Source organism: Pavona decussata, unplaced genomic scaffold (genome assembly GCF_977016875.1).
Source record: "Pavona decussata unplaced genomic scaffold, jaPavDecu1.1 SCAFFOLD_21, whole genome shotgun sequence".
Classification (NCBI taxonomy): domain Eukaryota; kingdom Metazoa; phylum Cnidaria; class Anthozoa; order Scleractinia; family Agariciidae; genus Pavona; species Pavona decussata.
Genome location: NW_028145444.1, coordinates 53,140 through 78,279, shown reverse-complemented (window position 1 = coordinate 78,279; position 25,140 = coordinate 53,140). Strand labels below are relative to the sequence as shown.

General features: G+C 36.9%; 3 protein-coding genes across 3 annotated transcripts; 1 reads left to right on the top strand and 2 right to left on the bottom strand.

Moving 5' to 3' along the window:
• Positions 1 to 819: 819 nt before the first annotated feature.
• LOC146486033 (uncharacterized protein KIAA0930-like) lies at positions 820 to 11,423 on the bottom strand. The gene is made up of 14 exons (XM_085097550.1): positions 11,287 to 11,423; positions 9,516 to 9,667; positions 9,025 to 9,068; positions 8,842 to 8,902; positions 7,804 to 7,881; positions 7,103 to 7,131; positions 6,693 to 6,765; positions 5,545 to 5,610; positions 5,156 to 5,230; positions 4,264 to 4,436; positions 3,040 to 3,218; positions 2,048 to 2,084; positions 1,757 to 1,833; positions 820 to 1,076 (listed from the first exon to the last, which is right to left on the bottom strand). Exons 1-14 carry the CDS (start codon positions 11,384 to 11,386, stop codon positions 1,039 to 1,041), a joined length of 1,182 nt encoding a protein of 393 aa, XP_084953676.1. The 5' UTR covers positions 11,387 to 11,423; the 3' UTR covers positions 820 to 1,038.
• Positions 11,424 to 11,473: 50 nt separating this feature from the next.
• Positions 11,474 to 22,539, top strand: LOC146486032 (GRIP and coiled-coil domain-containing protein 1-like). The gene is made up of 11 exons (XM_085097540.1): positions 11,474 to 11,850; positions 13,696 to 13,988; positions 14,764 to 14,907; positions 15,011 to 15,100; positions 15,340 to 15,769; positions 16,730 to 17,008; positions 17,937 to 18,556; positions 19,301 to 19,425; positions 19,947 to 20,012; positions 20,113 to 20,242; positions 21,313 to 22,539. The coding sequence occupies exons 1-11, from the start codon at positions 11,766 to 11,768 to the stop codon at positions 21,352 to 21,354; spliced, it is 2,304 nt and encodes a 767-aa protein (XP_084953666.1). The 5' UTR covers positions 11,474 to 11,765; the 3' UTR covers positions 21,355 to 22,539.
• On the bottom strand, positions 22,238 to 24,666 carry LOC146486031 (octopamine receptor beta-1R-like). The gene has a single exon (XM_085097560.1). The coding sequence runs from the start codon at positions 23,533 to 23,535 to the stop codon at positions 22,681 to 22,683; it is 855 nt and encodes a 284-aa protein (XP_084953686.1). The 5' UTR covers positions 23,536 to 24,666; the 3' UTR covers positions 22,238 to 22,680.
• Between the last annotated feature and the right edge of the window lie 474 nt (positions 24,667 to 25,140).

Below are 25,140 nucleotides of genomic sequence, written 5' to 3'. Positions count from 1 at the left end.
TTTTTACCAAAATTAAATTGGACAAAATCTCTATGAAACAAAAATAAATAACTGGAATATTTCAGGCCACGAATGAGAACAAAACCGCCTGACTTCTCTGGGAACTGAACTTTATATCAAACACTGTTGATAAATACTGTATATCTGATATGTAAACTACGAAAATTAAGTTTTATTGAAATCATCAGCAGACACTTTTAAGTGCCTGAACATTTAAAGCCACGTTAAAAAAAATTAATAGAGAAAGGGGGTTGTATGTCAATAAAAAAATAGCTGAGTCAAATCTCAAGTTTGTAATCAACCAATTTCAACACAACAACAGTCAGAACTTTCAAAATAAAGCAATAACCATTATTGACATCAATGATGAAATCGGTTGAACCTCTGAAAACAAGGTGTATGTGAACACTCAGCAGTACAAGTACTTAGTCTCAGTATCTTCAGACAAAATCCTTACACTCCACCTTAATTCTACCTGGCCCTTTAAAGGGACAGTATCACGCTATTTTTAGTAACACATCGAAAATCGGAAAGGCGCTATTCGGTTGATAGCAGCCAAGATATGATGACAAAATTCCATTAAAAGACTATCAGAATGCAAAGAAACTATCCAAGGATATTTTCGCCGGCAGATGACCAAGATAGAGAGGGGTTCAAATTTGAAAACGTCTGGCGGACATTTTCAAATTTCGCTGTTGTAACACACTAAAAATTGCCGGTTGTACTATATTTTGGTTCAACCTTTCGTCTTAGAATCACTATTAATATTTCATTAAATTAGCGATTGAGAAATTAATTAACACAGTGTTCAAAGTTTAAATTTAGTGAATTTTGGCCAAAAATCATATCTCCCATCGATCTCCCATGATACTGCCCCTTTAATATTATTTGTTTTAGATTATGTCATAAATCACTATCTTGATAGAAAAGGTTTTAAGTGCTAACTATCATTGGAGATTGAAAAAAAGATAAATAAATTTGTCATCTGTAAATAATAAACTGCTATCAATGAATTTCTGAATATTAACTAAAATTCTATCATGATAATATAGGAGGTTGCCTCACTTCCAAGATATCTAAAACAAGATAAAAACAATAAAAATAATATTCATGTAAGATTTTTTTTTCATGTCTTAAAAAATTATCAAGAGATAACAAAAACACTTTATTACCTTAGTTAGCTAAATAAAAGACATAAAATAGCACTTAAATGATAAAAGGTATAGGCTTCCTAAAATAACTAAATAGAGTTAAAGAACTAGCAAGCCATACTTGCATGGAAATAATATTATATTAATATAATAATATAATATTATTTACTACGTGTAGATTACACGGTCGGAAAAACACATTACAAGCACACAACACAGCATGCAAGACACAGGTGCTAGTTTTATTCATTTTGCTAGGTACATGTAGATACTCAGAAATAGGCAGTAAATCAATCATAAATGAGCAATAAAAGAGAATTTAACAGAAATGTAAGATACTGTAGTAGATGTTTTTTATAGAATTAGTATTTGCTAAAAAACTTCAGCTTTAAATTTTCTTTAAAACTGTCTTTAAGTTAAGGAATTATGAGTGATTTATTTCTACAAAAAGGAACACCTATAAAACACTCTTTCTGATATTAAAAGCTTGTTTTAAAAGTAAGAAAGTAACTAAGATTTTATTTTATGAGGGTGACATCTGACAGTAATGAAACTGATAAACTAGTGGCCCTCGCCCCCCTCCCCTCTCCCCAATGGAAGCTCACCTTTCATAATTTTATTCCACGGCAATGTAACATATGTTAGGTAAGCAGAGAGCGCCAGGCTACTTAGAGATTTCTTTCTGTGGGACAAAAAAAAGAAGACAAAATTAACGAACATTTTGCGGCTCCTGTAACTCAGTGGTAGAGCATCTCAATTAGTAATTATTGGAAGGTCATAGGTTCAACTACTGCTGGAAGAACTCAGATTTTCTTTTCCTGTGTAAAGGATTTTGTTGGGCTGTTTCTTGCTCCAAAGGTAAATGAAAAGCTGAAAAGATGACACAAGCAAAGTACCTGAATTTCATCCAATGTTGTGAGGGAGATGAAACTCCTGCAATATAAAAATAAGTAATTTCTTTTAACAACTTTTTACAACTTAATGCAAGATTGCCAGAAAATTTAAGTTTGCTAAACTAAAAGTTCTTATTTCATTAAAACATTCAAAGGAATTCTGTGTGAATAATCTTTCCTGGCTTAATGTACAGTGAAGTGATTGTCCATGCACTATCTGTTAAAGGGTTAGGGTAAAATTATTTAACAAAACTGCAAATGATAAAGATCATAAGCTCTCTGTATTGATAACACCTATAGCCAGTTCTCACACTTAACATTTGAGGAAGAAGTGTTGTTTTATTTATTTATGCTATCCAGTCGCAATGAAAGGTTTTAAAAAATTGTTCATTAATATGCAGCTCGATGTCTTGAAATAGTCAATAATTTCTATTGGTTAAATTTTTTATTCTTTGACACCAAATGTAATTTACAGAATCGTAAAGAAATAAAAGAAAATGGCGAGGAAGTCCAAAGAAACCATGAGGCTTATGCAGCATGTGCTTCCTCAACTAATGCTTAACTACAATTTACAATTTATGTTCATGTTTATGGTTTAAGTAGTTAAGATTTTTTACATTACTGTTTTTATTTATTTCCTCTTACAAAGCTTTTTTGTGATTTTGTAATTTCAGTCATTGTAATTTTAAACCAATGTAATTCAGTTGTTTTGACTGCAAGATTTGGTTTTTACCAGACATAACTAATCAATAAACATTTCCTTAATGTTAGGAAGTGATGTAGTCATCAATTAGTCAATTAGTTATCAAGTACTCACCGATCATTGCTAATAATCAATGACTAATCAGTTGATTGCTCATTGATTACCCATCGGTTACTGATTGATGTCATTGATCATCGATTAGTTATGTCTGGTTTTTAATAAACGATAAACGAACTTTGTATCTATCTAAGCCTTCTCCATGAAAGACTGAAAAAATGAATGTAACAATAACCTTTCTTTTTTCTGTCCAAGCTGCTGTCCTTGGGTCTTGAACCGTCGCAGCTCAATGTCCACCTGGGATCCTCACAGCTGAGTTCTGCTCCACAATAACACTTTTCAACTACACCAGCCATTTGGTGATTGGGTGAAGGTGAAAAGAGCGTTCTTACACCACAGTTAGAACATGTCCTCCTTGAATAAAAATCAGAAAAAATGCATATTTTAAAAATCTCTTCAGTATCCACCTGCCTCCACTTGCTTGTTCTTGTAACAAAGAATAATTCACACAACTAGGCCACAACAACACCACAGTATTAGACTGCAACCACAACTGGAATCTTCTCTTATACAAAGAGGCATACATTGTTGTACTATATCAAATGCCTAACTCCTTCTCTCAACAATGGATTGAAATCCAGCAGAGAACTTGTCTTTTCTCATGAGTACAGTATACTTTTTGTTTCACTTTCTAATAATTTGTTATTAAACTTGACTGTATACATATTTTTAGTCTGATGATTTTTATTTATATGCTGTTTTTATGATGGTATAAATATTATTGTTATAGTTCATACCAAAATATAACTTTTGAAATCCAACTTAGTGTTTCGTCATTAATTTTGTTGTCTAAATGTTTGACACAATGAACATACTCGGATTATCTTTCATTCTCTATGGACTGAAACTATCAACAGGTACATATTAAAAGCATCTGTGAAATGAAGAAGGGATAAACAGACAAAAACTGCATTTTAAAAGCCACATCACAGTTAACAAAACTTATGTTTTCAAATCAGCCCAATGGAAAATTGCATACAGAAAGCTTTCCCTTCAATCTATGATAATACCATTTAAATTGAAGGCCCCAATGGAAAAACAGCAGAGGTGAGGATTTGGTCTATTAATACATGTAGATCAAATTTCCCTAAAACATTCTACTTTGGCCTACAGACTTATTATCAAATTAGAACTTGTTTAGCTTTAAACAGAGAAATAAAGAAATAATTTTAAGCATCATATCAGTTAGCTCAGTTTCTAGCTTAAAGTCTAAGTTAACTGGACAAATTTGAGCCTGTAGATCACAACATAACTACATTGTATGTTATGGAACTACATTTCTGTCTGTATTACCAAATTAGAACAAATTTAGAGAAATTTGGATTTCAAGGCCAAATCATTGTGAACTTGAATTCTGTTTCCAGTGTCGGGCTCAGATTCCATTTTTTTAATGCCCTACCAGTCAGTATATTCCATGTCATCACTCTTTTCTTCCCCTCCCCTCTGTTGTGTGATGGCCATTTCTGCGTGGCCTTTTCCTCCTGGTCCTTTCATCTTGATGAACTCCACATTTGCCGGCCCTTTCCACCAGCCCATGGACACTTTACGAGCCACTTTACTGGCGACACTTGCCTACAGGCGGAGACAAGAAATTACTTGTTCAGCCATGCCCACAGAACTGACACAAAATACCATCCCACAAATGTTTAACTTAGCTATATGGCTTATTTAGTCCATACCCTTCCCACCCCCCTAGCCACCGAAGGGAATTTCTCCAAGCTACCCCCACCCCCACCTCTCTAGAAATTCCAATTTAGCTTCATACAGCTGTACTTCCCTTTAAACTTTGTGGCCTTTGAGAGCCCCTCCCTTGCACCCTTCTGAAATTTTCAATTCCTTCTGTAGGGTCAGGTGGGTATGGAAATATTCTGGAACTAGTACTGGACATTAAGAAATATTAGAAAATCCATTGCATCAGACACTTTTTGACAGTTCTTGAAGTGTGTTTTAAACAAAAAAAATGTAGGTATTGCCCATTCTGAAGTTCATAAAGGGACTCGGTCCTAATTTATCCATTGCGTGATATGAAGAAATGAACCCCATTGCCAGAAAGACCACAAAAATCCCAAATCCACACAGTCTCTAATTTTTCTGAGTTTTGAAAGCCTTCTACACGGGTGCAATTTAACAACAGAACCTCAAACTTGGTAAACTGACTAATTTAAATGTGATTGTTCTTGTGGTAGGCTCCAATTTCTATTTATATGACAATTTAAAAACTTGTCCCAAGTTTCCATTTGAACCCGGAACGAGTAATAATTAGGTTAATTCATAATAGTCCTCATACTTACTCTACCATCATAAACTTTCTTGAGTGACTCATATCTTATGGATCCAAGGAAGATAACTCCTTCAACTGATTCAGTCTACAACATAAAATGAAATCCATCATTTCATTGCTCTTGATGCTTATACAAGGTTTTGTTCCAGAAAAATAGCCATGCCCCTCCCATGGATGGTTTCTTGGTTCAAACATCCCCCCCCCCAACCCCCATCCCTTGTGAAATTCCAAATTAGCCTTTAGGCAAACCCCCCCCTCCCCCTCCCCCTCCCCCTGCTGAGATTTCCATGGGCTGTATGGATTTTTTCTGGAACTGCACAGCGTAAATTCTCAAAAAGCTCAAAGTTGCCATTAAACAGAGAATGTTGAATTGTAGAACTGAACTAACAGATTCCATACCTTATCTTTTGCTACCAACTCCACACACACCATCTCATTTTCTTGTAATGCAAAGTCTCTAAACGTCTACAATGGTAAAAATAAAACTCACGTTACCTAAGTTAGGCAGGGCTGTCACTAAAATTTCAAGTTGCTGGATAAATACAACAAGTAGGCGGGGAATCAAACAGCTAGGAATTTCTTTTGGTTCTATTTTTCTTCTATTTTCCTATGAAAATAACCGGGGGCCACGATCTTAGTAACCTGGGGAAATCCCCGGCCCCCGCCTCTTAATGACAGCCCTGCCCAAGTCACTTACTTGAATTCAGAATTTTTGTTATGTAATTTATGTTCTGATTGGTTGTTTCTTTAAACTTTTAAACACCAATATCAGCATGTAGATTCTCCACACTGTTCTCCTTATTTTTCTTATGGAACTAGTTAGGAGAATTTGTTAACGCATCAAGACCTTTTGCCTTTGGTGATCATGTCCTTTTTTTTCAGAAGCTAAATGCTTGATCAGGTTGTGATGTTGTATGGAGAACTTGCATGCTTGTCACTATTTGGGCTTAAAGGGTTAAGTTGCACAACAAACTCAAAACCATGTAGGACACAATTCAATGGGCTACAATTCAAAAACTGTAGCCCACTCCAGCTGAAGTGGGATGCAATGCACAAAGTCCTCTTTTTTGAGGTGTTTGGTTGATGTAGATGTGTGTGCATGTAACGCACATGTTGACAGCACATTGGGATACAAGGTACATTGTTTGTGTCATTGTTTGAAAGTTTGTGTCCACAAATTTTCTTCAAAATAGAACTGTCTGTGTAGAACCATTGTTGCAATAAAAACCTTTGATTATGTGCTAGATTTCAATTTTTATCACAAAATGAAGCACAAAGCAGCGGGTAAAACAGTGGAGCAACGTTTCCTGAAGGAATTCAAAGCCACATGCAAAAATTCTCGACTGATGAATCTGAGCTAAAACAACAAAAAGCAGTCTGAAATGCATTTAGCTTGATTATGCTCTCTGTCAGCCCTTCATTCATAACGATTACTTGTCCCTCAAGAAATACAGTAGTTTGAGATGTTTTACCTCAGCACCAATAAGTGTTTAATAATAGAATAACATAATAAGATACCCATCCACAATGAGTAAGAAAAGTCTCACCTCCTCGAAATTGTCAAGAATAAAAAATATGTTGGGGTATGAAATCTCAGCAGAACTCCCTTTGGTGTCCATTCTGAAATGAAATTCGACAAAGTTACTTGATTCTCAAAAAAATGACTTAAGGAATACATAAATACATTTTCTCAACCTTAACCCTTTAAGCCCTAACAGTGATCAGCATCAAATTTCTCCTTGTAATATCAATGCTTATTCAACCACTGAGGCCATGAGAATTAAGGATATGATCACCCAAGGTGAACTTTCTTGATATCTTAATAACTTCTCCCCAGTGCTTTTATAAGAAAAGTATGGGAACAACATAGGAGAATTTGTTCTTTGATATTAAGGGTTAGAGGGTTAAGCGAGGATCATAAACAAAACTCTATACAATGAATTGACTTGACTATTACCTCCGTCTGTTTGGTGAGGCATACACCTTCTGTCAGGAGAACATAGCAAAATTCACAAAATTATAATCATTGAACATTTTAAACAAAATTGCATTAATTTTAAGATGTAAATTAATTACTTGGGCCTACCAGTAATACAAAACATAGCTAATTAATAATTATTATTAATATTGTGATAAAAATAATATTTCAATTTCTTGAAAAATTATGACACAGTACCTACCTGCATACCTGAATAGATAGCTGTCACATATTATCACTTCACAATGACACTCCTAACAAACTAATAATCTACTGCCTGTAGACTACACAATCCTGATTTCACACTGTACCCCTAACAGAAATTAGACACTATTATGTATAATAATTATCATTCAAAGACATGTTACTATATTTATTTGACAGTCATACACATTATGAAACAGCTATTACTTCTTAAGCGCTACATGTATAAATAAATGATGGTGATGATGATGACGATGATAATGATGATAATGATGATGACGATGAGGACAATGATGATGATGAGGGGGATGATGATGATGACATAAGTGCCATCTTTTCCTTCCTACTACAGCTGGTTTGCTCCATACTACAGTACTACGAAAAAAAATTCCCAAGCACTTGACTTCCATGCAAACAACAGAAAATTTGTATTCATATAAAATGGATTATGCAAGTACATCATGTGACAGACTGACCTGTGATATTCTACTTAGTACTCTCATTTCTTTTTCTTGAGGTTTTGTACAAATTGCACACGTCAGTGTATATTCAAACTAGAGAAAAACAATTGATACAATAAAACAGTGCAGACATTCTCCATTCTATACTAAATCTGAGGAGAAGGGAAAGCCAGAGTACCCGGAGGAGGACAAGAACCAACAACAAACTCAACCGGCATATGACACCGAGTCAGAGAATCGAACCTGGGCCTCATTGCAGGAAGGCAAGTGCTCTCACCACTGTGCCATCCCTGCTCCCCATAAGATCACTCTCTTGCTCTTACCAGTAGGGATATGAAATTTCCTTTCTGACTAGTTCTCAGTTGGCTTTAGTTAGCACCTTGACTGTTATGAACACTGCTAAGTTTACTTTCCAAGGAACAGCGGAGGATAACAGGAGACCATGAAAATCAAAGAAGAAATGGGAGGAAAACAACCAAGAATGGCAACACATGACTGCATTTTCTTGTTAGAACCCAAGCCTCAGTCAAAAAAGATTCAAGATAGAGGGTACTGACATGAACTACATCAATAGTGTTGCCCCTGAGACCATTGTTTTCAGGATAGAAAAATAGATTTACAAACAGACAGACAGATTGTACCAATATTGGAAAGTCATGGTTTGAGCCCCATTCAAGCCAGAATTTTTTTTTTCAGGTTTTTGATTTCCAACTCCTACTAATAACTTGCTGATTTCACTGCAAAGGTCCTTCATTCAATCCACAAGATGTTTCATCTGTTGGTTACACTGTATATAAGCAATGATCACTTCATCTATTCATCTTCAAATTTCTGTGCTCATGATTATAAACTTTATTTTTTTTTCTTGTGAGTGCGCACATCATTCAAGTAGTACCCAGTTGAACACTCCAAAAGAAACTCAAATTTCTGTGCACCACATTTATAGGAACACAACACATTTTCACTTGAAATTGAATACAAGAAACATGTATTTGAACTGCAGGTGAAAGATTGGATAGAAGAAAGACCCTCGCAGAAAGCCACTTCACTTACTTGATGTAATATTAAGTTGAGATAGACAGACTCTTCCCAGTCAATGCTTGGATCGCCCAGGCTGAAAACAAAATTAATAAAAAGAATCCGTAAGGACATCTGGGAAATAAATGGTTAAAATCAGGAGTAAATAAATTGTGGTCAAAACAACTTCTGAGTGGAATCAAGAAAATATTTACAAACCTTGGTAGAACTTTAGAGTCTTTTCTGAACACTGCAATTTTAGACTAAGTGAAAACAAATGAGTGAAAATTAAGTTTTCATTCTTGACTACCGTTACTTCAATGATGATGATAATAAGTATGATGGTGGAGGTAATGATAGTGACAATTATTGATTTTTCAGTGGATAGTCCTGATCAAGAGGGCAATCAGATTCACAGAACTACTGACAATACAAAAGAATTGTCTATGCTGCTGGGATGGTTAAAATTTGTTTTTACATGTAGTAATTCCCAAACCAGTTCAATTTTTATTTTCTGTTGAATAAGTTTCATTGCTATAATTATTTTAATAAAAGGGGACAATGATATAAATCAAACTGGTTTGAAGATTTTAAATGAAAAACAATATTTAGACCACAACATCTATTTACAGTGATACAATATTATTATATACATGTGAATGTGCACAACAATAAATTCTTAATAAATTCATTAAATTCATGTACTGTACCTCTGTTTCCTTGGTAACTTTTCCATCTTTATTTGGGTTCTTCCCTTTTACATAGAATAGGAGATCATCCCTTGTGTCGTCATCACTACAGACGAAGTATTGTGAAAACAGTCTTGTCCAGAAAGATTCAATAGCCAGGACGATAAAACCCTCTGTTATTTAAAGAATAACAAAATACAGTTAAAACTTCAGCCAAACTCTCATTTTGGGAGAGAGTTAAGAAGAAGCTGATAGCGAGTAAACTTTGAGTTGAAAGCTTTTTTTTTTTTTTAACAAACGGCTCCTTTAGGAGCAGTTAAATACATAAAAGTTCCCTGACCAACATTGTGAATTTTTTTTTTTTTGTGGTGTTTCATTCATTTTCCTTATAATAGTTATAATACGTAGCTGATTTGGCTATACACATAAGCTGAGTAAAGAAATGCAAGTGAGGATTTTCTATTGTTCTTGAAAAGACACTTTAACTCTCAGCTATCAACCATACCCCATTCTTCAGATAAATTTCCCCAAAACTAAATTTGAAGTCTTAAAAAATCACTCAGCTTATAGCAAAATAAATATGGTACTGTATGTATCTACCTGAGATGCATAATGGCACACTAAGTAAGCCAGGGTAGATAACTAGACCTATAAATAATTAGTGATGGGAAGGTGCGAAACTCTTTTCCTGGGTTTAAAATAATTTATTCATGATTAGAGGACTTGTTTTATGGCAGATTTTTTCAGGTACAGCTGCAGAAAGATTCTGGCATTGTGTTGTCTAGAGTTTGTAAAATGCAAATCCTAGCAGAAGCTTCTGTAATATGTTAGCATAAATTATCTTTTTTTCTCTTCAGTTCACCTTATTTATTACTATTTTCATTCCCCTTTGTGTTTCGCACCTTTCATTAGCTTTAGCTCAGATTCACCGATTTTTTTGGCATGTGACCTTGAATTCTTCCAGGAAACATTGCTCCAATGTTTTATCTGTTGCTTGGCATTTCAATTTGTAATAAAAATGGAAATCTTGCCCATAATCATAGGTTTTGCACAGCTCTTTGACATGGGCTTGAAACTGACTTAACTTGAGGTTGATGTAGCGATTTTTTTGTTAAAATCATGGCATAAAACTTTGGCATACAAAGTATGAAGTTTCCAGTATGGATATCAGTGTCTTTAGCCTCCTTAAATAGGTGAGACATGTAACTAATTAAAAACAATAAAATGGATGGTTGATCATTCCACCCTAATCCACTTCATGATTGGGTGCAGCTGGCATCAGCAATAAAACAATTATTGTTTATAGGTTTGATTGGTGATGATGCAAGAAAAACATCAACATTCACTTACTTTCAATCACAAGTTTTTGGTTTGATTAAAATTACTTGCCAAGTTGAATCGAATCATTCAGTTGAGTTTGGTTGGGTATTGAAAAGGTTCAATCACCAAACAGAGTGGTGAGTAACGTCGGCATAATAAGATGCTTCAGTGTCATGCGTTTGATTGACTTCCCGCTACTGTAATTAAGATTACACCATCATGCATTACACATTTCCGTCTGATACCTTCTTAGCTTGAAAACTACAATCAAAATATTTCCCCTTCATTTGTGAAAAACAAGCACGAAAAGGTGGGCGAAACGGGACCGTTTAAGCAAAATCTCTCAAACCATCAAACAGACAGACAAATCGAGTTTACCTTGCACAATAAATTCCATCAACCAGAGAAAAATAAATCCATAAATCTCTTGGCTAAAAACAGCTCCACGCCAATATACACGCAATATACTTACCTTCACTTTCTTTATCGAGGTGCTCTCTTCGCCTCTCACGGCAAATACTCTCCAAAACTTTCGTTATGCTATTTATTCCTGCATTCTGGGCGGCCGCCATATTAGTTTAAAACATCACGTGATCAAAAGAACGCTTTATACGTTTCGTGTTCTTTAACATGAAGCGTGAAACCAGTCTTTTCGCGGTTATTGATGTAAACATACGTGTCGTGTCTAATGTGCCTGGTCGATTTAAATGCTTCTTCTTTTCTCGCAAAATACCGTAATATTAGGCACTCTTCTTAGATAAAAAAAGATAGTGAAGTACATATACAGGCCTAAGGAAGAGTTTGAACTTTTTTTTACAGCGCTAAGGGACCTAAATTGCGGTTTATTATTCATCTACCTCAAGGGAATGATATGACGCCATAAACATTGGACAAGAATGCTGGAATAGTGATTTTTAGACTTGTCGTTAATCTGTTGATCTGTGTACGTTTATGGAGAAGAAATCGAGGTTCGAACTCATTAAGATTGTAGAGGCACAGAAAGAACAACTGAGTCGTTACGAAACGAGGCTTAGAGGTAAGGTTTACATTTGCTACCAAATGATAACTCTATAACAATCTGTGTGTGGAGTAACTGCAAAATTAGGCCCTATGAGTTGTTATTGTAGCCAAGGATTGGGGCAAAGATTCTTTGAGTTTCGTAAGATTCGAAAGAACTTTTATACCCGCTATTTAATCATGTATGCAAATTTGTGACTCCAGTTCTATTCATATGTCTGCTGTTTATTTATACAAGGAATGTAATGCACACATCCATGTACATGCATTTCTAAATACATTGTAAGCATTACACATTTGTGTGTGTTAACAGAGAAAAGATTGGAGTTGGATTCAAGGCACCCTCCTAAGACACATCCCAAGTATTCCTAAAAAAAAGTTTATTTGTTAGCTTATTAATGCTGAAAGTTAATCTCTGGTCCTTGAACTGTAAGGAGCATACTGGAAGGAGAGAAAGTTACTTCCATGCAAGAGATTGGAAGTCTTTAGTACCTTCTTTCACACCGACTATATTATTTTTCCTACCCCATATAAGGCCGTGGTTGTTCAAAAGTGGATAACTTTTCCCAGCGGATAAGTCACAAGCCAGCAGATCCCGACGTAGTCAATTGAACGTTTGGTAATCAAACCCAATCGCTCGATTGGGTTCGATTGGTTTTTGGTTCGGTTTCGTTCGATTGACTACACCGGGAGCAGATAAAGTGTATTGCCTGGAGTACTTCTTATCTGCTTGATAGAATAATCCGCTCATATTGAGCAAACGGGCCCAGGCCCCAGTTGTTCAAAGGCCGGATAACTTTATCCGCAAGATAAGGTACTATTCATGGTCTAAAATTTACTTCATGTTAAACGTTGTCCAAGGTTTTCGTACACTCCTAACTAGACTGTGGTTAGAGTGTGCATATTTGCTTGTACACAATGAAATACTGAAATCTTTGCACAGATTGAAACTGTCGGATAGTGACTTATCCACCGGATAAAGTTATCCGGCCTTTGAACAACTGGGGCCAGATGTATAAGTTGCACAACTGGGGGTGAACCAGTCTTCAACCAAGGTTAAATGTGTGCCCAATATTCAGCCTAGCTTGATAACAGGTTTCACCTAAAACCATCCTGTACTTGCAACATGCATGCCTGCCAAGCCTCCAGATTATCCAGGTTCCAGTTGTTCAAAGGCCGGATAACTTTATCCTGTGGATAAGTCACTATCCGGCACTTTCAATCTGTGCAAAGATTTCAGTACAGTGTATTTCCCCTTGTACAAGCGAATATGCACACTCTAATCACAGTTAAGTTTGGGAGTGTACCTTTGACAACGGTTAACATGAAGTATATTGTAGACCCTGAATAGGATAAAGTTATCCGGCCTTTGAACAACTGGGGCCAGGGGTCTCCAAGATTTGAATTCGGGTTGTTAGGAACAAAAACATTGATAATTTTGATATTATCAAGGCCTTTCCAGTTCTGTGAACTCATGCTTTGTTCATGCCTTCTCATTTTTGTGTCTGGATGGCACAGAAGATTATAAACAACAACTGAAAAGATCTGATCTATCTGGACTCTTTTTGAGGATAAGATTGCTGACAAGACTAGATTCTTGTACATTGTAGAGGTACAGAATGTAGGGGTACAACCATCTATAAAAGGAAGAGGCTACCAGATGTCCAGAGGTTGGTATCTCTGCACCTAATAACTAACATCTTTGCCATTCTCAGACCATAATTATGGTGAAGTCAATTCCCTATTTTAGGCGAAAATGCATCTAATACCATATCCTTTGGTGATACATATACCTTATACTAGTTGGTGACTTAAAAATTCTAGGGAATTATCCCCTTACCTTTTCCTTGTATTTATTTTGCAGATGTTGTCCATGCATATAGGAATCTGTTGCAGGAAAAAGAGGCCCTGGAAGCCAGTATAACTGTCTTAACAGCTAATAACCAGTCAACAAAAAGCGATAAGGAGGATGCAGCTGAACATGAGACAAGGGATGATCAAAATGAGAAGCTGGAAGGTGAAAAGGATGGTGCAGGCAAAACAGGTGCCTACAGTCCAGTAAAAGAACAGACAAAAGAGAAAGATAGCGTGGTGGATCATCCTCTTGCAGTGAAAGAAGATGAAGTGGAAGATACAAATCAGTCTCAGCCTGACAAGGTTTGATCTTATTTTGAATTAATTATTGATACTTGTATAAACATGCCACAACAATGCTGAATTATTTCTTGACTGCACTTTTCAAAATGAGAATTATTATGACCATTGTCCTGGTGAAGACAGTGTTGGGAGGTAGCAGTGGCCAGTGGTCTCTAATTAAAGTGATATCTATGTTGTGGTTCAAATTGTTCAAACCAGTTTGATTTTTATTTCCCTTTGTCTTAGATTATGGTTACCGTAATGAATACTGCACAAAGGAACATAAAAATTAAACTAGTTTAAAAAATATTGTTAGACTCAGATTCCCTGTTTAAATATGGTTATCATTATTGTTGTTGTGTTAATTTATTCTTATGAAATTTACAAACAAAAGAGATTGGAAATCTTCAAGTTTCAAATGATCATAATTGTCAAATGAATTTTTGTGATTTGGAAAAAATTTCTACTAGTCCTATGGAATCTCATTAATTTTTGTTCTATTACTTGTCTAATAACCTGTTTTGCTTATTTTAGTTTAAGTTATACAACCCGCCTCGATTAGCTTTGCTATATGTGGGTTGTACATTTTTCTAATTTGTTAAATTTTAAATTATTGAAATAAAAAATGATTGATTAAATGAAAAAAAAAAAAAACAGTGTGTATAATAATAATGTCAGTTATAAGAAAACCCTTCAAGCTCACTAAATAATTATTAGGAGAATGCACAGAAGACAGTGAGGCTTCAGAGCACATTCCAATTTTGTTAGCAACATATTATTTATCTATTTAATTTAGGAAAACAGCTCACATGTATGTACACAAGCAGAGTTTGGAGCACAACAAGAAAAAGTTGCGACTCTCAGTACATCACTTGCGACTGTCATGCAGCAAAAATCCAAGATGGAGGCCAGTTATCAAGCAGATAAGAAGAAAATGATGGTATGATTATCCCCCATCACAAATGATTTATTAAATTGAATTTTAACTTCCCTATGAGGATCTTTATTCTTTAACTTGTACATTTTATCTTTTTGTTTTTTAGCAAGAGCATGAAGTTAAAATGAGAGAACATGAAGAAGAAACAGAGAAGTTAAAGCAAAACATAGAAACCCTGGAAGAACAACTTCAAGAGGTTTGTTTTTAGGCTGTTTTCCATAAAATCTTTAATGTCTTGCAGACGTACATGTCTTATACTTAGTGCTTACAACTGGCTTTTGTGACAGGTCACGATAATGATGTACATGTGGTGGGGTAAAATGAAGAGTAATATGGGAGGCCGGTCACCACTCTTCTGTTAAATTATAAGTCATAAAATGATAAGTTTTAAAAATAATTTGAGAATTAACTAATGCTGTTTCTATTCACTCACAGCTCAAGCTACGCATGCGACATGAACAGCAAGCTCGTGAAGAGGAACAAAACAACCATGTCCTCATGCTACGGGAACTGCAAATGTTGGTATCCACTGAACGAGCGGCAAAAGAAGACCTTGAACAACAACTAGAGGATGCCAAAGAACAGATCACACTAACAAAGAAATTACCAGGCAGTAAGACCGAAGAGTATGAACGGCAAATTTCCCGATTGCAGTTGGAGCTGCACGACGTTCAGAGAAGATTAAAAGAGGCAGAGAGAGCTTCCTCTCAGCCATCGCCGCTGTTGGTTCAGCTACAGGCGGAGATGTCGAAGATGAAGAAGGAACATGCTGAGGCCGTCATTAGGGAGCAGAAGAGAGCTAATGATGCTGAAGAGAGGCTGAGGATTATTACAAGTCTGGAAGAGTGCAGGGTAGCAGATTTGGGTAAGAACCAAATGAATTTTCTCTCTAAATGTACAGTCAAGGGGCTTGATGACAACAGGGCATGAAGAAATAAAATGCTATTTGCCCTTGAAATTGGCATTTTCTGAAATAGCTTTCATTTAGCAATTATAAACTGGCCATTGTGTAAGAAACATGATTCTCCAGGGTTTTTTTTTTTTTTTTTTGGCTCTGGGAAAGGTATGAATTTGGCAAACAAGCTCGAGAAAAAGCTAGAAACTCAAGAAAAAAGACAAAGAAAAATACTACGCGTGGTTGATTTCTTTTCTCTTAGTTCAAACAGCAAACAAAAGGAATTTTTATCATGATTTCATGACAGAAGTGATTAGCAGCAATTAAACTGATTCACAAGGTATGATACTAAGTTCATCAAAGTGCTGTCCCACTGCTGTGTATTTGCAAGCAAAGAGGGGTTTGGGGGCTTAAAGTGCTTATAACCCCCCAAAAAATTTTCGCTTAAATAAATCTTTGCACCTGTTCGAAACGCATTGAGCTTTTTTGCGCCTTTTTTCAACCAAATCTTGACTTTTTATAGGCTGCAAAAGTTACGAAATCTAGCCATCATCTGTCCCATGACCGAGCTAGTAAGGAGCATGGGTCTATTCCTTACTTGACGTCACAAACTGATTTGCATTGTATTAAGTCTTTGTGAAAATGCATGCAAAGCAGTTTGTGACGTCAAGTAAGGAATAGACCCATGCCCCTTACCAGCTCGGTCGTGGGACAGATGATGGCTAGATTTCGTAACTTTTACAGCCTTTAATAAAAAAACAAGATTTGGTTGAAAAAGGCGCAAAATAGCGCAATATGTTTCAAACAGGTGCAAAGATTTATCTAAGCAAAAAACATTTTTGGGGTTATGGGCACTTAAAAATCTCTTTGACTTGTGCCTTTCTTTTTTCCACATTCAAATTGCCCTTTTTTTTTTGGTTTTCATAACAGAGGTTAAGCTGTCTGAGCTGTCAGAAGTTGTTGGAAATTATGAAAAGCTCAGACTTCAAGATCAGCAAGCTATACAGAAGCTTAAAGATCGCTTGCAACAACTGGATGTGGAGAATGCAACATTAACACGGCAGATTAGCGTAGATGAGAATCATACACCAGACAACGAGAGAGATGTCGTAGATGATGAAACATCAGAAGAATTGAAAAAGCAAGTTATGAAGTTGAAGGGATTACTGAAGATTGCTTTAGATTCATCTGACAAACCACTGGATCTGGGTATGGATCAGGAATTTACTGATAAAAGATGCGGGATTTTTTTAATTAAGCTTTGCTTGGAAAGTGAGAAGGATTTGCAGAGGAATTTAAAGGGAAAATCCCTTAATGAGATTTGATAATAAAAATACTGTGATTAAATCTCCATGATTGGTTCACCTTCGTTTTGTGTGTCACTGCAGGTGGAGTTGCTTCACATAATTGACACTTTTGTGATCATTATTTTGAGTTCTGAAGAAGCTTTGTGATTGAAGTTACTATTTAGTCCCTTAAACAACAACTTTATGTATGTGTGTTATTTATTGAGTTAACACAACTGGTTGCCTTAGAGACATGCAAGGAAAAGGACACTCCTTTGCATCTCTCTAGTAGATTTTCCCGCTTTCCTTGAAACAGGGCTGTTGTCATCCTCAGAGACCCAGGGGCAGTCATTCGGAGGGGGGGGGGATGAATGGTGCAAAAAAAGTTCTTACAAAAATATTTCATTGCACCAATTCCCCCACCCCCCCCCCCCCCCCCGACCAAATGCCACTGGGTTTCCGAGGTTGGGCCGTCATTAGTAGCGGACATGAGGCTACTATGGGTGGCAGCTAAAGTGAAAATAGCGGGCTACTGAATTGAAAGCTTGGAAATCTCTATAAGACAACAAAAATACCATACCATAACTTTTATTTATACATGATGATTTTCAAAGATATAGCTTGTGTGGTTGTGTTAAACCACACAACCACACATATAATTCTAATAATATAAAGATTCTAATACTAAGGTAATAAAAATTGATTCCAACTCTGACTTGACTGGGTACTATCCTTGTGGAGTCAGATTCTCCAAAGCTTATTGACAGCTCTGTGCCAGTAGATGTTATCCAAAGGAGTTTTTCTGTAAACGATCTTTTTTGCCAAGTTTGGAAATTTTCTTTCTCCTCTAGAATTGGAAGAGTTCAACAAGTCAGAGTTGGAGTCGATCTTTGTCAGTGATCCATCTCACAAGGTTTGCCAACAGCAATTACGGCAGTTGAAGGAGGAGTTTGAACGCTACAAAGTGAAAACGCAAGCTCTTCACAAGAATAAGTCATTTAAAGAACTCAGCGAACAGTTGGAAAACATGGAAAAATTAAAAAGCCAAAATTCTGAGTTGGAAGAGCAACTTCAAGAGTTGAGAGACTCAAACAATGAAAGAGAACTCGACCAGAAAAAGGTTGTTGCAAATTTGAGAGATCAACTCAAGCTAATGGAGGAGAACTATAAACTTGAAAAAGAAGAAGCAAACACTGTTTACAAACAAAAGCTTGAAGAGCTTGAGAGACAAGTTTTAAACCAAAGGGAGCGAACGCTTGCACTTGTTGCTGAGAAAGACTCTGAGATTGAAGTGCTCCGAATGCGCAGTCCTTCTGCTAGTCCATCAGCTGAGAGTGGGGCAGCAAGATCGGTATTTTCTTATCAGAGAAAGTTTGTGGAGATGACCGGTGGGTCTCAGGCCTCCTTAGACTCGCCCCAGGCCTCTGAAGCTGATGCTGCTGTTCTTCAACTGTTGTCCAAGCCTTCTGGGGTAGGTGTTTAGGATTAGTGGATATGTGTTTTTCAAATTCAATGGAATATGAGTGTGATCATGAAGGGAGTTTATCACAATACTGATACATTATCTGTAATATCATTGCCCAAGCCTTGTATTGTGAGGCCATCACTAGGAAGTGAGTTTATTCATGAAGTGTAGAAGTGATAAATGTGATTTCTTCATCAAGAGAGATATGCTGAAGCAAAGAAATGATGACGTCGAAACCTCGAGATTTCATAAGTTTATCCTTGATATTCGCAAATGTGATTTCAGATTTGATAATCAAGATAGAAGTGTACATGACTAGCTTTCAAAATTTTGAAGTGTTACAAAAATGTAGGATAGAGGAGGGCATCTGCGTGTCCTGTTTGGAGATGTGTGATGAGCTGCCTTCATACTGATGTGTTAGCGAGTATGGTTTGACTGCAGCAATCATGCATACATGTTATGTTAGAAGCATTTAGTAAGGCATAGTGATTTGAAAAAGCGTCCAAAGAATCTCATGAAGACAATGCGACCTTTTCAAAAGTATACAACACCATATTTTTATTGAAAATTCAGTGTCAAGTCCTGCAGCTAAAAAGATGGACGGAATAAAGTTTATCACTCTCGTTAAACCATCTGTGAAAATTGGCGATGCATGGACTGGCATCACAATAACGGTTGCTTTGTTTGTGCAAACAAATAATCACTTAATATGTAGGCTCCTTGTAACCACACCCACTGCATCATCACCAGGTTACTGGCGGTCAGGGCTCGCTGGTCCACTATGCACAACAGCAGGCGAGAAGAGAAGCAGAGAGCAGTGCGATACGACGGCAGAAAAACGACCTTGAAGTTGCCTTGAGAGATGCTGAAATTAGGTACGCTTTTTGTGTAAACAACAAACAAATTGTTAAGTTGAATAGCGAATAATTCCATGACGAGATGATCAAATGCTCTTTACAGTATGGGGACATTCTTCGGATCGAATTGGAATTTGGAAATGTTGTTTCCTGAGAAGAGGGGAAAACCGGAGTACCTGGAGAAAAACCTCTCGGAGCAGGGACGAGAACCAACAATAAACTCAAACCACATTTGATGCCGAGTCAGGGAATCGAACCCTGGACACAATAGTGCAAGGCGAGTGCTTTCATCCTTGCTCCCCTTTACAAACCTTGTTAATGCTGACTTTAACAGTTTGGCTTGAGCAATACACTGAAAAGTGGATCGCCCATCCTCCACCTCATCATATGGAAAGGGTTAAAGATATTCTGGTCCTTGCGTGCCAATTCAACTGTCTGTTCGATTACATTATTTAGTAGTAGTAGTTATTGAGAGAAAGATGCTCTACTTTTGCGTTCATCTTTTTTATGCTGTTGTTTTTGTCTTTCTATGTTGGCAGAGGTGACAAGCTCTTGGACCAAGCCAACGTTCTCAAAGAAGAAATCAGGAAGCTTGAAAGAGACAGGTAGGAGACATGGGCTATTTCCTCGGTATACCGGCATTTGTATGGTGGAGAACGTCTTGAGAATAAAACTTATGACCTTTTGCATTTTAATCTTTTGCAGGTCTCGTGAAAGTGCCAATTTAGAATATATAAAGAATATTGTTCTGAGATTCATGATGAGCACCAGTTACTCTGTCAAACAGCAGATGATTACAGCAATAGGAACGATACTAGAGTTTAGCCCTAAAGAGGTAAAACCTACCTTGCTAATGTGTGCCTGCCAACTTTCCTCCAGTTAAATGCATGAAATTTTCATCTTAATGTTACCCGCCATAATAACGAAGATGTTCCGACGATTTCCAAACATTGCCGAGGATGTTCGAAGATATTCCAACGATTTCCGAAAGTTGCCGACCAGGTACAAAGATTTCATGGCGAAGATTGCGAAAAGTAGCCCAAGCCGAGAGATTCTAATGAAAACTGTTTTATAACAGTTGTAGCTTAGACTATAGACAGAAGGAATTCATCCGCGAGGGCACATCACCGTTTCCCTCATTTAAAACAGTTTTAAAAGGGGCGTAAGGCGCTTATGGTGACCAAAAAACATTCCTAACTTTAATACCTCTCTGTGTCCTGTAAATGCTGATCAGTCCGTATTTAGAATTTGCCTGCAGGATGAATTTCCAATTCTTTAGGGCCATTGTTTTGGCGGAATTTGCCTAGATTTAAATTTGGAGGGAAAATAAGCATCCACGGATTCGTTTTAGCACACAAAATCATCTTCTACGCCTGTACCTTTGCCTTAGTGTTTGTATTACTGTAAATATTTTCCTTCCATTACATCATCTGCATTGCTTGCAAAAATGGGCAAATTTGGCCAAAACAGCTAGTTCGGCATTTCGCATCAAAATATTCATAAATTTTGGCACGTCTAGCTAATCAGTTGTGTCTTACATTGTGGCGTTTCTTGTTTGCAGATATTAATATTAAGTTTTATTAAAAACTGGATCATTGAATAATGCAATTCCAGGGATTTGATTGGCTTAGCAGCCATGGTATATGAGCCATTTAATACCATGCCCGAGAAATAGCGACCATTAAATTGTCTACTGGTTGTTCATGCAAAGTGAAATCTGGAAGATCTAGAAATATTTCTTGACTGTTTTTAATAAAACAATTATTCCACTCGCACTTGTTGGATATGAGATGATAGATACGCGCCGAGTTGGCTATCTACCATCTGATATCCAACGCGCGCTCGTGAAATAATTGTTAACTAAAAATGACATGTAATGGTAATTCTTCCTTCTTACTTTGACAGCTGAATCAAGTGAGAAAAGTGCAATCAGGAACATGGTGGTGAAGTTAAACTGAAAGAAAAGCCTCAGTTTACAGATTGATCATGTGGTTGGTTACTGGGTCAAAATAGGAAAACAGATGCGTGAAAAGGGAAAATAAATGATGGCAAAACGGGAGAGGGAAGGGGATGGTCAATGCAAGGCTTTCACTGGATTATCAACTGACACAGACTTGCGTTGGGCCAGTAGACGAGCGAACTCCAAGTAGCCTTAGAAAATAGACACACATCGGAAAAACCCATTTTCTCAACGCTGCCTTGTGCATGTGGTCATTAGAAAGAACTGAAGATAACTGATAACTTACGTTCAACTTGCATTGGGTATTATAACGATGACAGACTTGCATCAACTTGCCTTCGAATTTGAGCGCGATCAAAATGAAAAACGAATACAGGCAATGGTACAGGCAGTGGTCAAAACGGAATCGTCAGTCAAAGCAAGTTGTCATCTTTTGCTCACTCGAGTCTCCGTTAAGCCTAGACAGGGGAACAAACGTAGGTTTCTGCTATATTTCATCGTACGAAATATATTTTTTCGCATTATTACAAGATTCGTTTTCTTTTTTCCCTCCTTCAATGGTTTACTAGTTTCAAAGCTACTGCTCCTGTTTGAAGAATTATTTACTGATAGATTGATTTTTCCCGTGAAGGGATAGCGTCAGGTCTGAGAGGCAATCGGTAAAACTCTAAGCATGTTAAATTTTGTAGAGCTCCAGTAGAACTTTAGACTGAAGTCTACTAATCACAGTTCGTGTGAAATCCTCCCGATCTCGTTTTAGGTTCGAAGTTTCCGGGATAATCGACACTAAAAATGGTCTTTTCTGTCATGATTAAATCGACTGAGTACAGTGCAAAAGTTTATGTAAAACTAAATATTCTCAACCTGTAACGTAAGCGAGGGATTTGAGTGATGTTTAACGGTGTTATGTTATTTTGTCATTCATATGATCGTGTTGGCAACTGTCTGCAACTCGAATGCGGGATTGTGTTGTACTCAACAACTATTTTTTTTTTATATTTATTAGAAATTATAAAGAAGGTGGGTTGGGTTGGGTTGTGGAATGTATTTTTAAGAAAGGATCATCCGAAACAGTGCTTTTCACCCAGAGGATGAAATTTTAATAACTTTTTATTAACGACAAGTGGGATGGGAAAGAAAAATAAAAACAAAACTAGCTTATTTTACAAGAATGACTGTGTGTTGCCAAGTATTTCACTTAAGTATTTTCATTGGGCGCCCCGATATATAGGATCAACTTACTAAAAACGATAGATCGTCTAGTTTTCCTTAATGTTTTAATTTCGTAGAACACCTTAAACAATTCAGCGTGTTCATTTGTCTCGCTTGAATGTCACAACATAGGTCACTTTTTTAAACTCGTTGTTTATGTCTCTCTTGAGAAGAGCATAAACTAAAGGGTTAACAGCAGAGTTTAAAACTAAAATAGGTAGTTTATATTCAGCGTCTTCACAGCTTGCGGAATAGACTGATACGATGGAACAACGAATGAAAATACCGTAGCATAGAAGAAACAGCCCCACAACGATTCCCATTATTTTAACTGTAGCCTTCTTGTGAGTTTTAAACGGAACGCGCTGGTTAAAACGTAACTCGTTTGCCAACATGCGTGCTGCCCGAACCCTGCGCTGCTTCAAAACAACACGTACCATGGATCCGACGCAGAATATTAACATAAAACATGGCAAGAACTCAAGGAGTATTATGACCAGCCAATTGAAAATATCGAAAAATACAGGCTTTGGAGAAATGACATAAGATAACGGTAAAATGTCAAGAACAACTGGGACTGCCCAAGAAAAGAAAATCATTTGCTTAACGCGTCGGCTTGTCATGAAGGTCAAGTGTTTTAAAGGCTTCACGACGGCGATGTAGCGGTCCAGTGCTAGACTGCATAAGTTCGTCACGGAAGCGTAACCGAACAGCCACCTTACCAACTTCGGCCAAGACACCTCAGCTTGAGACCATTTGCAGCTACTACCACAGAAGAATGGGAGTGGAATAACGCTCAACCCAACACAGAAATCTGCCACAGCAAGTGAAACGACAAAAGCGTTGGTTTTGGTGCGAAGCTGTTGTTTGCTGCAGACAAAGAAAATAATAAATCCATTTCCAGCGATTGCTAGAATGGAAAGAAACCATCCTAGAATCCAAAACCAGGTGTCCATTTGTTCAGTTAAGGTCCTTTATTCGCTCCTGCAAATGAAACATGATGTGAGAACCTTGTGGCCTTCTGTGTATTGAACTTCCTTGCTCTCTCACTGTAGATTTAACTCATACACATAGCAGAATATATTAAATGCGCATTCAGCTGTTTCGTAACTTTAACTGCTTCTTAACGTTTAAAAATGAGAAAGAAAAGAGCTTGGCCTCCCTTTTTGATTATGAAAATATTAAAAATACGTCAATAACAATTTATTATCGATGACAGTCGTCGTTTGATCACTTACCGGGTGACATTTTGACTCCTTTTTAATTTAGTCCTCCAACCCCTCCACCAATGAAAGAACCATCGCCCACCTTGGTTTCTATGTGTGTTGTTTTTTCTCTCTTTAGTTACCAGATTAATAGTGGAACTAGTTACGAAACTAAGCAAGCAAACTTGACAGATAAAATTGTTGAAACTGTGCCTGAGAAATATCCAAGGCTTCCCAACCAACAGGTGCACCCAGACAACTTCTTCAATTTCGAAATCTTAAAACGCCGCAGTAAAAGGGATATTTGTGCACCCTAGCCCAGTTTGATCTGTTCGAATGTTTTAGGTGAATTTTTCAGTCGCTAAATTTACGAGCTGCTGTTGGCTATCTGAAAATCCCAGCTAACTTTATTTAGCACTCGAAACGATCTTTTCAGTTCTGTCCTTCGAAAACGAAAGGGATTTATGTACACATGTTTACTAAAGGTTAACGTGACATTTTACCAAAGATATTAAACTCTAGTTTTTCATCACAATTAGATGTTAATTTCTGTGGTCATTTAAGGCCTTCCAAACAGATGTTCAGCAAAAAGATCCATTGAGTGTCTTTCAGTGAGTGGGTGAACCTAAACCAGATGTCCAACTGATGCGAAGGACTGGTAACGGAAGGGGATACAGAGGGTGGTGGGGGGGGGGGGGGTGCATTAATTCCTAAATCTGTGTTATGGATGACTGTGGTTCGAACAAAGGTTTGTATGCTAAATTGAAGACTTCAGTGTTCCAAAACATTAGTTACTTTTTCGAGACTCAAGCCTGTATCAGTCAAAACACATATCAGACAGTATCGTAATGGGGTAGGGTAGAGCGACTTCTCACGATTCTGCGATTGAACATTTTGACTAAGACAAAATTAAAATAAAATTCGACTAGCAGACAAAGTGAGACAAAGATACCACTCGTCTTAGCAATTCAGTAAGCAACGTTACAGCGATGAAAAAAAATGCAGACTTTTTTGCATTTCTTCCAGACTTTATCTTCATTTGGCCTGGAAGATTAGTGTTTACAGATTTCCACATTTTCCAAGAATTTTAGACCGTACGAACCCCCCGGTCTCTCTTCTGTGGACTAGTTTTCGAAGGTGTCGGTTTTTGCGAACCTTCAATAATTCATACTATTAGCAAACATTACACAAGCATGCTAAATAAATATTGCAACCGGGTCTTTTTACCGAATTGTTGTCGAAAACGCTAAGGAATTCGATACGAAGACGTCAGAAAAATGTAAAGTGATAACGAGTTTACGTACAGCCGGAGCTAATTAGCGTATCTTCCCTAAATCCCACTTGGCATGATTACGC

Excerpts from the sequence above, each read along its gene's own strand:
- LOC146486033 (XM_085097550.1), bottom strand. The coding sequence starts at position 11,386 with ATGGCGGCCGCCCAGAATGCAGGAATAAATAGCATAACGAAAGTTTTG. Across the intron at positions 7,132-7,803 it reads TACTAAGTAGAATATCACAG|AAGGTGTATGCCTCACCAAA; the intron begins GTCAGTCTGTCA and ends TTCTCCTGACAG. Across the intron at positions 3,219-4,263 it reads GACATGGAATATACTGACTG|GAGGACATGTTCTAACTGTG; the intron begins GTAGGGCATTAA and ends TTTTTATTCAAG.
- LOC146486032 (XM_085097540.1), top strand. The coding sequence starts at position 11,766 with ATGGAGAAGAAATCGAGGTTCGAACTCATTAAGATTGTAGAGGCACAG. Across the intron at positions 13,989-14,763 it reads ATCAGTCTCAGCCTGACAAG|GAAAACAGCTCACATGTATG; the intron begins GTTTGATCTTAT and ends TATTTAATTTAG. Across the intron at positions 15,101-15,339 it reads TGGAAGAACAACTTCAAGAG|CTCAAGCTACGCATGCGACA; the intron begins GTTTGTTTTTAG and ends ATTCACTCACAG.
- LOC146486031 (XM_085097560.1), bottom strand. The coding sequence starts at position 23,535 with ATGGACACCTGGTTTTGGATTCTAGGATGGTTTCTTTCCATTCTAGCA.